The following is a 13,632-nucleotide window of genomic DNA, read 5'->3' on the forward strand; positions in this document are numbered from 1 at the left end:
AATATCGAGTCACTGTAGCAACCTCTAAACAGACTCTACATGTTGACACAAAAGAAATCTCAGGCACCATCTGTATTTGAAGCCAGAACAAAGACAGACACTAAATGTGAGTGTGGACAGTGTATGTGCGTCTCACCGAGGCGACTGCCATTGCGCGGCATGACCATTAGAGAGCCCAGGCCTCCTCCGATGACGCTCTGAGGCCGTCGCAGAGGCGGCTTTTTAAAAGAACCCGTGTACTGGTGGAGGAAAGAGTGGACACTGTGTGCTGATGGAGGACGGCCATTCCTCACTATGGGCTCTGCAGGAGAAGACAAACAGATTTTTTTAAGATGACGATGGAAACATAAACCTTAGGTGCACACTGTGGTTGGCTAAGTATCTGAGCATAGTGACTGAGGTACATGGAAGAAGAATCTATATTTAGTGTGAAAAGGTCACATAGCGACCAGTTTTTAAGCTGCATAATATGGAAATATATCAGCTTATGAGGGAAATGTACTCTGAAAGCCTCACATGCATAATTCTGTGTAGATTGAACAAGACAGTATATATATGACAAAAATTTTTTAATACAAGTTGGAAGCTATATAACCTTATACACATATTCTCAAGTTCAAAATGTAATGTTTGTGCATTTTTTTGGTATGACAGTTAATATTTTAAAAAATAAGATCTAAAGAAAATTGAATTTTCCAGCAATTCACCAAGAACAAGCTCTAACTGGATGATAGTTCAGTACCTTTTTATAACTGGTGGGTGGTGAACACATGAGAAACATTTGCTGGGTAACTGACTATAAGCTCTCTGATGCTCCAACATATACTGTACTGGTAAACAGAATACCACCTGACTGCATTAAATAATCACTGTTACATAAGAGGATGGTTTTAACACATAATCTACTGAAGTAAACAGAGTTGTATGTCATATATGTTTACAACTTTGGCTTTGTAAGAGTCGTATGTATGCTGAACAAACAGTGCCATGAACGGTTACAAGACAGAATAAATACTTTCCTTTGCTAGAAAACAACAAGAAAACAAAGAAGAGGGAACAAAAAACAGAGCCAACATCCAGGAGACAAGAAGAGAGAAACAGATATGATCAGAGTAAAGACAGAGGGGAAACAAATGGAATGCTATACAAACGATTCTACACTTTAAATTAACAAGTTTCCTATAAAAAAAACTGTATCTGGAAAAACGGATGTACTGTGATACAATCTAATCACGATATGCTTTGATTTTGTCCTCTTTCCACAGCCTCACACTGAATCTAGGATTATCCAATTATAAACAGAGCTGACGAGATACAATATTGTCTGTTTTCTCAATCAGTGTAACCCCTATACTGTAAACAGCCTATATCAAAAGCAGAGAAGAGAGAGTATATGTGTGAGCAAATGTCTTGCAGTCTAAGCGGTGTAGTTTGAGAGCTTGAGAAAGGGGTCTACAACTAGCTGACAGGGGAGCATTTGTCCGAAAGCACGAATGGAGCTGACAGAGGTGAAAGATTTATTACGTATAGAGTAGCACCTAGTAAAACCCCAACTGTGACGGTGGTGGAGAAAATGGAGCCTCAGAGAAGCTGCTGAGCAGCAGTCAGAGCTCATATGGAGGGATACTGCTGGACATGTGCAACATGGACAGCAAGGATTAGAATGGGACGTAAAGCAGCAGTTACAGAGTAGATAACTCCATCATAGAAAAGAATAATGGTTAAGGATTACATATATCGAAGGCAGGTTTGGAGAGAGAGAGAGATGTTTCTAAGTGTTTATGATTTTTTGTGTGACCATTTTACAGTCCACTGCTATTTGTCACTATCTGGTTTGGGACAGCCTTTAACTCAATGAAGCCTCCACACTCTCATGTGAACACAGGCAGAGTGTTTAGGACACTGTGTGCTGACTGAGAATGCTATGAGGATGTTTGCAGTGGGCTGTGCCAGAATAGATACGATACTTTCTTATAAAGACAACTACAAAAACATTATATTCATGTTGGAGGCACAAAGTAACAATCGATTTAATAACGCACAATGTAAACTTGTGCATAATTAATACCACCACTGTTCTAATAGTTCACTGATTGGAATTTTTTCCAGTTTCCAGGATCAACTGACTCTCAGTGCACTTTTTGTCTTACATCCTAAAATTAAGTTCACACGATTCAGGCAGCCTTTTTGAGGCTGATTCATAGAGCTGTGGGTGTTCAGGTCTTGCTGAGCTATAAAAACAGATTGCACTCTGCAACAGTTTTGCCAACACAGACGTCAAAAGTTTGGAACATTTTGTATGTCCTATATTACAACCCACTGTTTTGTTTTTTTGTTGTTGTTGTTGCTGCACAAACTAACACATCAACATGCTTAGATGTATATGAAGTATTTCCTAGATTTCCAGTGGATAAACAAACACAGCCATGTAATATCCAGATCCTTATGCCACCTCTCTCTTATCTCTGGGCAGCTGCTGCTGCCACTGGCCTGAGTTATAACTGTTACATAATCAGATCAGGACCAGAACGCTTTCCCCAATCACAGAGTTCAGATCAAATCTCATCTGGCTACTCCATTCTGTCTCCTTTCTACCCTGCTTACTGTTACACAGGCTGCTAAAATCCCCACACGCAAGCTCACACACACACTCAAACACACACAGCATGACTGTGTGTCCCCACTCACCAAGCACAGAACACTCTGGCCAAAGTTGGTGTTAATCACTATACAAAAAGCTCTTTTCAAAGCCCAGTTAGTTCTCAGAAGGCGGTGGGAGCGAACAGAGGGCTTGGACGATCTGATTGATTTAAGAAGGGGAAAGGTTGGGTGGAGGGGGGTGTCAGTCCATGTGGCCAAGAGAGAAGAAGAGGAGCAGAAAGATGCAAAAAAACAAAAAAATGGAGGGGTGGGGGAAATGGATCAAGATGCCTGGCTGGTTTCACCAAGTCATCCAAGTCACCGTGGCAATGTCATGGAAACTCTAGAATGTTTCCAGACCCTGAGCACCATGGCAACGATGTAGTAGCACACCGAGGCATGCTCCCTCCCTCGCTCCCTGCAGATTTTGTGAATATCAGCAGAGATAAGCTGCTGTGCCACTCTGCTTTTATTTGACGCCTTGAAGGCCACAACCTACAGTAGGATCCACATGAAGGATAAACAACTACAGTGTGTCACAGCAAATTGAAGAAAGTGTCGAGCCCGACAGGCTGACCACAGACCTTCACATTTATTTTCTGAATAGTTAAAGTTAATTGACTGCCAGTTAGAGGATTTCCAAGGCTTGAATGGACACAACATTCACCAAGTTGACTCTGTTGTAAAGTTTCTTATAAAGTATATATTAAAAACTCAAGACAGTACACATAAAAGCTTAAAGACATACTCAACAAGGACTCCAGTCATCAGAGTATAAAATCCTGTTGCTAGTGGCAATTCAAGCTAAAGATTACACTTAGTAGACATTCAACAGTTTAACGGAGTCCTCTTTCAGATTCTGGGCCAGTGTTAGATAAAACGTGGATTTGGATTTAGATAAAAGTGCTGTACAAATTAAGTCCATTAAAATTCAGACACTAAATCCCATTTCAGACATGCACTTCATTACATAAATGTTCTGGGAATTTTACACGACAGTTCGGCATTTGAATAAATCAAATAAAATAGACTCTGTCTACTGTGTTGACCTTTTGGAGATATGCATGACCTGGGTCCTCGCTCTCAAATAAACTAAACTAGCACCTGAGTCACTTTTTCATAAAAGATAACATGACAGCCATCTTAGTTGCTAATGGAAGTGGTTCAAGTGTCATACATTCATTTGGTGATGGACAGAAAAAGTAAATCAACAGCAAAATACATTTTAAAATCCCTATCTGCTACAGGCTTTTACAGGGCTCTATATACATTATGTTAAACCATAGTGGTTCTACCTAGAACAGTCCTATCATGTTTGAGTAAAACTAGGACATTTACATAACAATTAATATGAATGTAGTAATGAGGGATGTGTATGAAATCTTTCATCACTGATAACATATATTACATATAACAAAAGATCTTTGATATACTGCATTTTTATGGGGAACAGACTAAGAAACTACTTGTGGATAAACAGAAATGCATGCTTTTTGACTAATCTAGCCATTTCAATACTTCATTAATCAAGTTACTTCATCACCAATATCCCATGATGAGCAACGCTGAGGATATCATTAGAAACAATCAAATGTAAATTTACAGAGATGAAAAATATCTCTAGGCAGGGAGCAACCTCTCACATTGAGAAATTATACAATTCAACAAGTTTTTTTCTGCAGAGAAAAATGTTTTGGCCCAAATAGTGAATGCTAAAGGAAAATCACCTGCAGCAAAATTTTAGGAAGTGAGAATAAACTTTTTTTTTGTTGGGGACTCTTTTGGGTAATTGGGAGTTTCATTTATTCAATCATAACAGGCATTTTGCTTATCAAACTGTCAAAAAACAGAAAAATGCATAGATTCCATTGCCTTTACTGTATACAGAACCATCACGCTTCACCCCCCAAAGGCCCATTCTAAGCCTGAAAAAGCCCTGATCAACACTGACAAACTCCAAAACAAAACTCACCACTGTCCTTCAAGCCGTTTTCTTCAATAGTCATCTGCTCGGCCAACTCAGACAGCGACTCGTCGATGGTGTGGCTACCCCGTAGCGTCTGGGACAGACGTCGCTTAAACCGCTTCATCTTCTCCATGGAGCTCTCAGGAAGGGGAGGCCTGAAGGTGACAAAAAAATTGCACATATGTTATATGTTGTTGTGACCCAAACAGGACAAAGATAAGAAGAGATGTAGTTTGTTTTAGCTACAGAAGTACACTCCTTATCTGTAAACTTTAGGCCTTGACTTCTCACTGACTGAAATCTGTGCTGTGAGCTTAAATGAAAACACCTGATTCAGTTGCCATTACATTTCACAATAATCCCACATCAAGAGTGAAGGAACTGTGAGATCACTAGTAACGATGACACGGACCTATCTACACGCAGACGTTAATTATGACTCAGCTCATTCAGGCACATTACTTTACATTCCTGCCCCTGGGAAAGCATGACAAGTCGGTGAGAGATTCTTACGGGTGAGTTTAGAGTACGGTCCCTGGCACACCGGACTGTAAAAGCAAATTCTAAACCAGGGGGATTAGCAACTGAATGGTGCAGGACTAGGCTGGGCCACATCGAGTCCACATCACACATTCCAGTTGCATTTACTGTGTGCATGAGAGTGACTGATTGAGAGAGCTACAGAATACAAGTCTGTGAGAGAGAAAGAGGAAAATCAGTGGGACAGCTTGTGTGAAGAAAGGCGAAAGGTTTCAAATCAACACCGACAATATTTGGGACTGTTTAAGGAGCGGATTACAAGCAGCCTCTCCCTGTGACCTCAATGTAGAGATCATGACTCCACTTCTACTGCAGATCTGGACATGTGCCTGTCTGTGATGCTGATGAGTAGATCAGACATGAAAACACATGAGTAGCACAAACCCTCAGGGCTCCCCGTCAACTGTTCCCAACTGCCAGCCTTTTGTCTTTTTAATATCACTAATAACCTGATTTCTGTCCAGAAACACAACTTGATCACTCAGGCAGGGTCAGTGGAAGGCTTTCTTGGCTCTGAGAACATGCTCGTGGATGAAGGCACAGCTGAAAACTAGGGCCGCCTTTAAAACGATGATAAATCATCAGTTAAGGGGCCATGAGTTGGACTTCAGCATGTCAGTAGATGTTTTTCTTTTGTCTCTGGGCTGTACAAGACACAACAAAAAATGTCAGCTAAACAGAAGATAGTTTGTGCATCAAAAGAGCACTGCAACATACAGCTATTTTCCTTCCATTAACAATTACTTTAAAATGTCATAAATTTAATAATAATAATAAAGTTCCTATAGTTCACAATCCAAACATATTCAATTTATGACAAAATGTAACAGAGAAGCTGGAAACAAACATTATTTGGCAACTGTGCTTGATGAATGACTAGAATTTTATTGACCATTGGTCATTATTTTAGAGACCAGCAAAAAGTATTCACCAAAACTGGCAAATTAGATTTGATTTACAACAATGTTGTCCAACAACATGACAACAAGAAGTTGCAAATTAGCAAACAAGACAGATTGTCAAACGCCATGCCTCACTTTAAAACTTTCATTTCTCATAAACAGCCAACATCTGTCTGTGAAGACACTGCACCTGGGATGAGAAACAGGCCATGCAGCTGCTGAATCATCTCCTAGTTAAGAGCTACAGCAACTGGTTTTATAAAAGCATGCAGAGAGTTTAAAAAGGCAGTGAGCCTGTCCTCTTTCGATCCACACAGCGGACAGCAGCAACCGCCTGTGTGAACTGGGCTTCAGGCCAAAGCAAATGAGGACACCGCAAAGACAAAATATTAACCTCCACATCATGAGGGCTGAAAATACACAACAACACTTCAGACACTCACAGCTCCAATTAGAAGTAAAGCAGCGCAAATATCCTATTTGAATAAAAAGGTGATGTAAAATGAAATCAATTTACTGCATCCTTGATAAGTCATCAACCCTCTTCTCTCACTATGTTTCTCAATATACCGTGCGTTCAAACAAATGCAAAAAAGCTGGAAGAAAAAATCGCATCCAGCATGCTAATGGTTAACCATAACTAGACAAGCAACTTAAAGGTTATCAGAATGACAGCTGTCACTTCCTGAGTGCAAATATCCAATATTTCATTCAGGAAAACGCGGCAAATCTACAGGTTCTTAAGTAGAGCGCCTGCTGCCCTCAGCTACAATTTTCTTTTATTAGGTGCGCTTGTATAACCCATTTCAGTGCAGTATAACAGCCCTGTCATAACATCTATATTACTGAGGTGACTGTAAAGGCACTGTTACATCGGGCTAAATTATACTGAGGTATTTACATACAGAGAGTGACACCACCACAAACAATGGCCTCTGCTGAAACATAATTACCACCTTTTTGACCGCGCTAACAAAAGGTAAAGGTTACAAGGATCATAAATAAAAAACTGATGGCATAACAGTTGCATTGGATTGTTTTAGATTGCTAAGGTTACCTATCAAGGAGACACAGAGTGGATTTTTTTTTACAGAATAATAACAGCATTTCTCCTACATTTATCTTTTCTTCCCATCTGTTCTTTTAGTTAAGAAACAACCAATCTAATTATTCCAGGAGCCAAGATGAGGGAGAACATCATCTCGACTGTCATAACAGCTTCACATCAGTCAGTTCCGCCTCGTGACACATCAGCTCCAGCACGGACAAGCAGTCTGTCATCTCCTGAACAGCTCACTGCGTTCCCCACTCTCCTGCTGCAGTCTCACACACAGGCTGCGACATGCGTGCTGGATTGAAAAAGCGCACTCAAGTCAGATGCAGAGCAATTTCTTCTCTTTCTTCTCCACTGTTGAAGCATGCCCTGAAGGTGGTGAGGCGACAAACACTGGTGATTTAATAGTCTGTCCATCAAAGCGACTGCCTTCTGTTTTCTTTTTCTTTCTTTTGTTCGCTGAGCAAATTCCCCGCATGTTTTGGATCCCTGTGTAAATTAACATCTTGATTACAGCTGAAGCACTGAGTCAGTTAATTAATTAGCAAATCAACAAGCAAAAGTGACTGGCAAAAAATTTGATAGGAATGTTTCAGTCATATAATTGAGAAAAAATGTCAAATATTTGCTTGCTTTAGGCTCCTGAATGAGAGGCATTCTGTTTTTTTCTCCTGTTTTATATCACTTCAATTTACATATTCTGTTGGTGTGACAAAACAAGACATATCCAGAAATTACTGTAGGCTCTATGAATTTTTCAGACACCAAAGAATACATCAAAAAATAAAAATTGACACACAGACCATAATAGATCACAATCGTTAGCTGCAGTCCTATTTATGACATTACCCTAGACAGCAAAAATCTGTTGTTGTGTTTACAATCATTGGGATAAGCTCAAATCAGGATTATGCGGCACCAATTTGAGATAAACTGACAGGCCTTTCTCTGTTGGATTTTGCAGTTGATCCCTCCTCAGTTTCTGTGGAAATATCAAGAATCCCCTCTCAATTTATGAATGTACATGACAGAGGAGCACATCTCATAAATAACCAGAATATGACCTACTATCCAGCAGGCTCTGAGGATACAAATCATTTCCTGAGAGTTCTGAGCAGAAAGTTAATGGCAGCAATAGGAGAAGCAGAAGAAGAAGAGGGGGGGCTGTCTACTGTGCACCCGTATCCGCTGGCCTGTGTTCCTGCTCTGGGATCGAGTGTAGAGCTTTGGACATGATCCTTGCTCTGAGCCTTATCCCTGCTCCCATAAGTAGGCCGGTCTGAGGTCTGAGCTCCAGATCCGCTGGGAGGCGGCCAGGGAAGAGGGGGAGGAAGAGGAGGAGGACGAAGGGAGCTGGCAGTGTGTGGAATGAGGGGGTCCGAGCGCTGTACTGATTCGGGATTTGTTGCCACGGCAACCCCCACTGCTTTTTCCATGTTGAAAATGCAGAGCACTGCAGGAGACTGCATGCATGCTGATTTTCCGATTCCCTCCATCTTATATCCCACAGCAAACCCCGCACCCCCTCCACTCCCGCTGCTCCCTGTAGTTTCATCATCTAAACCAGCCATCAGTACCCACCATAACAAGGTTTGCATCACAAACAAACTGACAACTCCTCTGGTCTGCTACGCTGCAGTTTCCACCCCCGTTTTCCTGGCAGTACAGTAAGCAGGAGGTGGTGAAGGGGATGCAGGAGGAAATGGAGAGAGGAGGGGGGTTAGAGCATTATAGATGTTGCAGTGGTGAGACAATAGCCATATGCTGTGTATGGATTCTGTCCTTTTCTTGCTGCAGCTGCCCATGAACACTAACTGTGCTGATGATGAGCAGAGAGCTACTGAAAGGGTAAGGCGAGAGTTCCCGCTGTGAGGAACCACCACCCCTGACAGCAGCCCTGCGATCCCAGACTAGTGCTTCATAAGCCACCATCACTGCAGAAGTCTGTGTAATTGTCCCATTTCTGCAAGATGAACCAATCATAGCACAGTTACCATCCTTGCCGCATGATGACTGATGTGTGGGCCACACACAGAAACCGGAAAAGCAGGGTCGTCACCTCTATGTGACCCCTACAGGGTTCAGTAAACCTCCTCATGTCACTGCCTTCGGGGGCCCTAGAAAACGCCTGCCTGCGTCTCCTCCCCGGCAGCCTCGCTCACAGAAAAAGACAAAGAACAAGCGTGACTCTTGGCATGATTCACCAGTGAGCTCAGCCTTCATTTTCTAAAGAGCAGCTTTTTCTCAACCTGGCCAAGACAATGAGGACATGAGTGAAGGAGCTGGCTCCATTATGGGAACCGTACATAAAGGCTGCATTGTGCAGAGTAAAAAGTAGGCTTTTTCAAGAGATGCAGGATGTAGCGGGGTGCTGCGTGGTGCTGAGCTGAGCAGCGCTGAGCTTGGCAACCAGGCAGGCATGCCCTCCACCCACCCCCCCCACACACACACTGCAGCAGGTGAAGCTGGAACAGTAAAATCTGTTTGAACCTCACATAATGTGTCATCAAATTTGCCTCTTTTCTTTGCTCTTTTCCATTCACACTGAGACCCATTTTTTCCATCTTTCACACTTGTCATCCATGTCACCTGGCGTGGAGAGGTGATGACAAACAGGTGTGTGTGCGTGTGTGTGGTACAAGGATACAACAGACACCTCAGTCAGAGCAGCCGAAGGAGGCCAGACCAGTGACGCACAGCCACAGATCTCACAGGCTATAAGATTCAACAGTGGCTGATTAACACTGCTGCTATGGTTACAACAGCTTGAGTGACAGGCCTGCTCCTCTCTAAGCTCCCTCTGTGGCCCTACACTGCCTGCAGTCAGACAGCAGATGACCAAGTTCTGTGCTGCAGGTTAGTACATTTGGTCTAATACTGCACTGAGCAAAAGCATTAGTCTTGCCCATTAGGAACAGGTGCTGCTTTCAAACAGCTGACAAATGCTTAATCTTAGCAGTGCAGGTGATGTTCTTTTATTCAGGATGGACTATTTTCCTTCACGTGTTAACTGCAATGTCATTTGTCAGACAAAAATGCCTATTATTTGATGTGTGAATTTACAGCTTTTCTTGAACTTACTTTACAACTATTCATATTTTGTGATGTGGGACAGTTTGTTTGATTTTACAGCCCAAACCATTAATCAACAATTATCGGAAAAACAGACAATACCTACAGCTCACGCTAGCTAGAGCTCAAGGTAGGGCTGTACAATTAATCACAAGTTCATCCCTATTGTGATTTTCCCCCAGTAAACAGACAACTAGACAGACTGCGATATTACTCCACTCATAGAAAACATCACAGCATATCAAATCAAGTCTTTCCTAAACTAACAGACAGCCACCAGGAAACTATAAAAATGTTTTGACTTCAATTTCAGGGGGCCGTAATGCCAACCACCCCTGTAGCAGCAGTCTGTGTAAAAAGTTCCTCAATGTTGTCGCTGCAGTGCGAAAGAATTATACAGGACAGAGCAGGGGAACAAAACAAAGAATCAAATATCTGGAGCAGGTATAGAGCTAGTTCCTCAAAACAAATAATCATCTGTTGTTTGGAAGGACTTTAAATTTAGGGTGAAGGATGTTAGACAAAAACAAATCATATGCAAAGCATGTTGGTGGATCTCCTGTCTGTGTTGCAAAGCAACACGACTAACTTGTTCAACCACCTGAACACAAACACCACAAACTGCAGCACGATCAATGCATGAAGGCCACAAAGACTGCTTAAGCAAACGTTATCTCACTGTGCTAGTCCAGCATTAACTCAGATATCCATAACAGTGGCCCTATACAGTGCGTCACCATACAACAAAATGTGAAAATGAAAGCAGAGTTCGTTGATTTCATTTTGACTAAACCACTTAGGTACACATATTAGATTTTGCCTCTAGGAGATGCCTTGTATGGTGCCAGTCTTATTTTGACATAAAGATTTGTACATTCGCAGGAATGTAGTACAACATGAAGTGAAAGTAAAGCTCTATGTAATGCGAAAGCACAATAAAAATATTCTGTCTCTGGAAAGCAATTATTAATCATATTATGCAATTATCAAAGTTTCAAAGTTCTATTTCTTTCAGATGCATATTTTAGTGCTGTTTTAGTGCTGTTTATTTTACTGGCTGTATAGTGGTGCGGCGGTTCTCGCCTTGCAGCTAGAAGATCCCTGGTTCGCGTCCCAGCCTTCTTTGGGTCTTTCTGCATGGAGTATGCATGTTCTCCCTGTGCATGCGTGGCTTTCCTCACACAGTCCAAAAATATGCTGAGGTTAAGTGAAGAGATTATTCTAAATTTGCCCGTAGGTGTGATTGTTTGTCCTGCTTTAAAATACTATATTGTTTTTTAAGTTATTTTCTTGTTTTTTACTGTGAAGCACTTTGGTCACCCTTTGGGCTGTTGTAAAGGGCTATAAAAACTTTATGATCTAAATATTGATGGAAAAAAATAATTGTGATTATCATTGTGGCCATTATCATGAATTCCTAGCTCATCTTTTGATTGCCTGTATTACCTGATCAACAGTGTAAGGTTTGACACAGTGTTTATTGTGTAGCAAAATCAGGCTGTGATGTCTGAAACAAAGACCACCTCTGCTAATATCAGAAAAAAATGAATACACTTGTATAAACTAAGCTTGATCAATGACTTGACTCAAATAAGTGATTCTAAAATTGTTGTGGCTACAACCAGTTCATTTTTTCACCCTCAACAAAAGTTATTTCATTCATTATTGCTATCAATATTCTAGTTGTAAGCTCACATATACACATAATGTGATCTACTGTAGAGAATCAGCCATGCAAGTACATGTGAAATTAACTGAAGAAAAAACTACTTCTAAAAAAATCCCAACACATAACAAATTCCAATAGTTGAAGAATGACTTAAATGCAGCATTTAAATGAAAATGATGCATCTTAAGCACCACTTACACTTCTCAGATAACAGTTTGCGAATGGGATGAAAGGCCAGCATGAACTGTGACAGATAACCCTTGCAGACCCAGCTGGGCTGGTTCAGAGCAGAGCACTGAGATCAAGAGACTCTGATGTTATCTGGCAGGCAGCAGACTAGTACCATCCCAAAGGAGTATTTTTTTAATCTAATCTAATTTTTGGAAATGCATCCAAGTTTTGTGGTTGGAATCCTTTCTGAATAATGAAAAGACTGCCAGATAAAACAAGATCAAGATATACTTTGTTCTAGTGGGGAACTTTGTTTTGCACTCTGCATCTACAGAATAAATAAATTAAGAGAATGACAACACAGGCAAATAAACACTTAAACTATTAATACATTATACTACATACAAGGGATAAACCTCAACATTTTACTGACTGGATGCTGGAAATTTAACAGCTGCTAGATATATTGGATGTGCTTTTGTCACTATAGATAAATACATATATTTAGATATGCTGATACTCTTCATTTATTCAAGATAAAAGGCAGCATGATTGTTGCAGACTTCTGTTTGGCTCATTATGGAGATAATCGCCAAGGCGTGAGCTCATCTGATCTAAGCCTGACTCCAGTCACCTGTCGTTCGTTTGTGAGCAGACAATTAGCATCAGAGAGAGCGACAATTAGCCTCCCCCTCCCTGCCCGTCTACGCTCATCCTCACAGCAGCAGTTCCTGACAGTCGTTCATGGCTACTAAAGGGAACAACAGGGTGGGCTACTATCTAACTCGGGGCAGACGGCAGGATGGGGTTATCAGAATATCAGCTTCCATATCAAAGTGCAAACACCAACAGTTCTTAGAAGTCTTTGTGGTAATTTCACAAAGCCTGCATGCCAGGCACAGTTGTGTGTTGAAACGTTTCACAACAGCACTGACTGTTTTTTTGTTTGCGCTAAGGTTGCACTTAAGTAAAAGAATATTTTCAAAACCAGCTATTTTTTTGATAATTATCTGATTTATAAAATGTCAGACGATACAGAAAAATCCTTGTTAGGCTCAAAATATTTAGCTTAAAAATGAATCACCTGATAATTACCTAAGTAATATGTCAAGCACAATAGAACACATTATGTAGTTTTAGCTTTTCAAATATAACTGGTTATAGTCCTGCGTACAACACAGATATGCAGCCATTCTGATTATACTACTTTTTTCCCCACTTTAAAGATGTGTTTCATACACGAGCAGAATATTGGTATGTACCATTAGTAGTCCTCAAAAAATTGACTGGTCTCACAGAGCCTCACGTACCTTCTTTGATAATGAGATTTACATAGCGGACCCTGGCATACTCGCAGACACAGAAAGTATTACTAGCTTAAGGATTTGCACTTCTTATACATCAATAAAAAATATATATTCGGCAGGAGTGGGCTGTTGCCTTGGGGTTTAAGAAATTCTAAAGGTTAATCACGACCCTAATCCACATCACAAGTCTAAAGCCATCTTTTAAATCTTGTTTTATCTGGCCAACTGCCAGATAGAAAAGCAGCACATTAGAGACGACAGACAAGCAAATATTTGGGATATATGGTAGATAAATGACACAGCAATTAATC

General features: G+C 40.9%; 1 protein-coding gene across 1 annotated transcript in view; it reads right to left on the reverse strand.

Annotated features, from left to right (window-relative positions):
• Positions 1 to 13,632, reverse strand: part of LOC111566781 (cyclin-dependent kinase 17-like) — a 34,468-nt gene that overhangs the window by 15,684 nt on the left and 5,152 nt on the right. Inside the window, exons 2-3 of the mRNA XM_023267533.3 lie at positions 4,613 to 4,761; positions 137 to 301 (exon numbers count right to left, since the gene is read on the reverse strand). Of these exons, the coding sequence (XP_023123301.2) occupies positions 137 to 301; positions 4,613 to 4,739 (292 nt within the window). The 5' untranslated portion in view covers positions 4,740 to 4,761. The remainder of the gene's footprint in view (positions 1 to 136; positions 302 to 4,612; positions 4,762 to 13,632) is intronic.

This window comes from Amphiprion ocellaris, chromosome 3 (genome assembly GCF_022539595.1).
Source record: "Amphiprion ocellaris isolate individual 3 ecotype Okinawa chromosome 3, ASM2253959v1, whole genome shotgun sequence".
Lineage (NCBI taxonomy): Eukaryota > Metazoa > Chordata > Actinopteri > Pomacentridae > Amphiprion > Amphiprion ocellaris.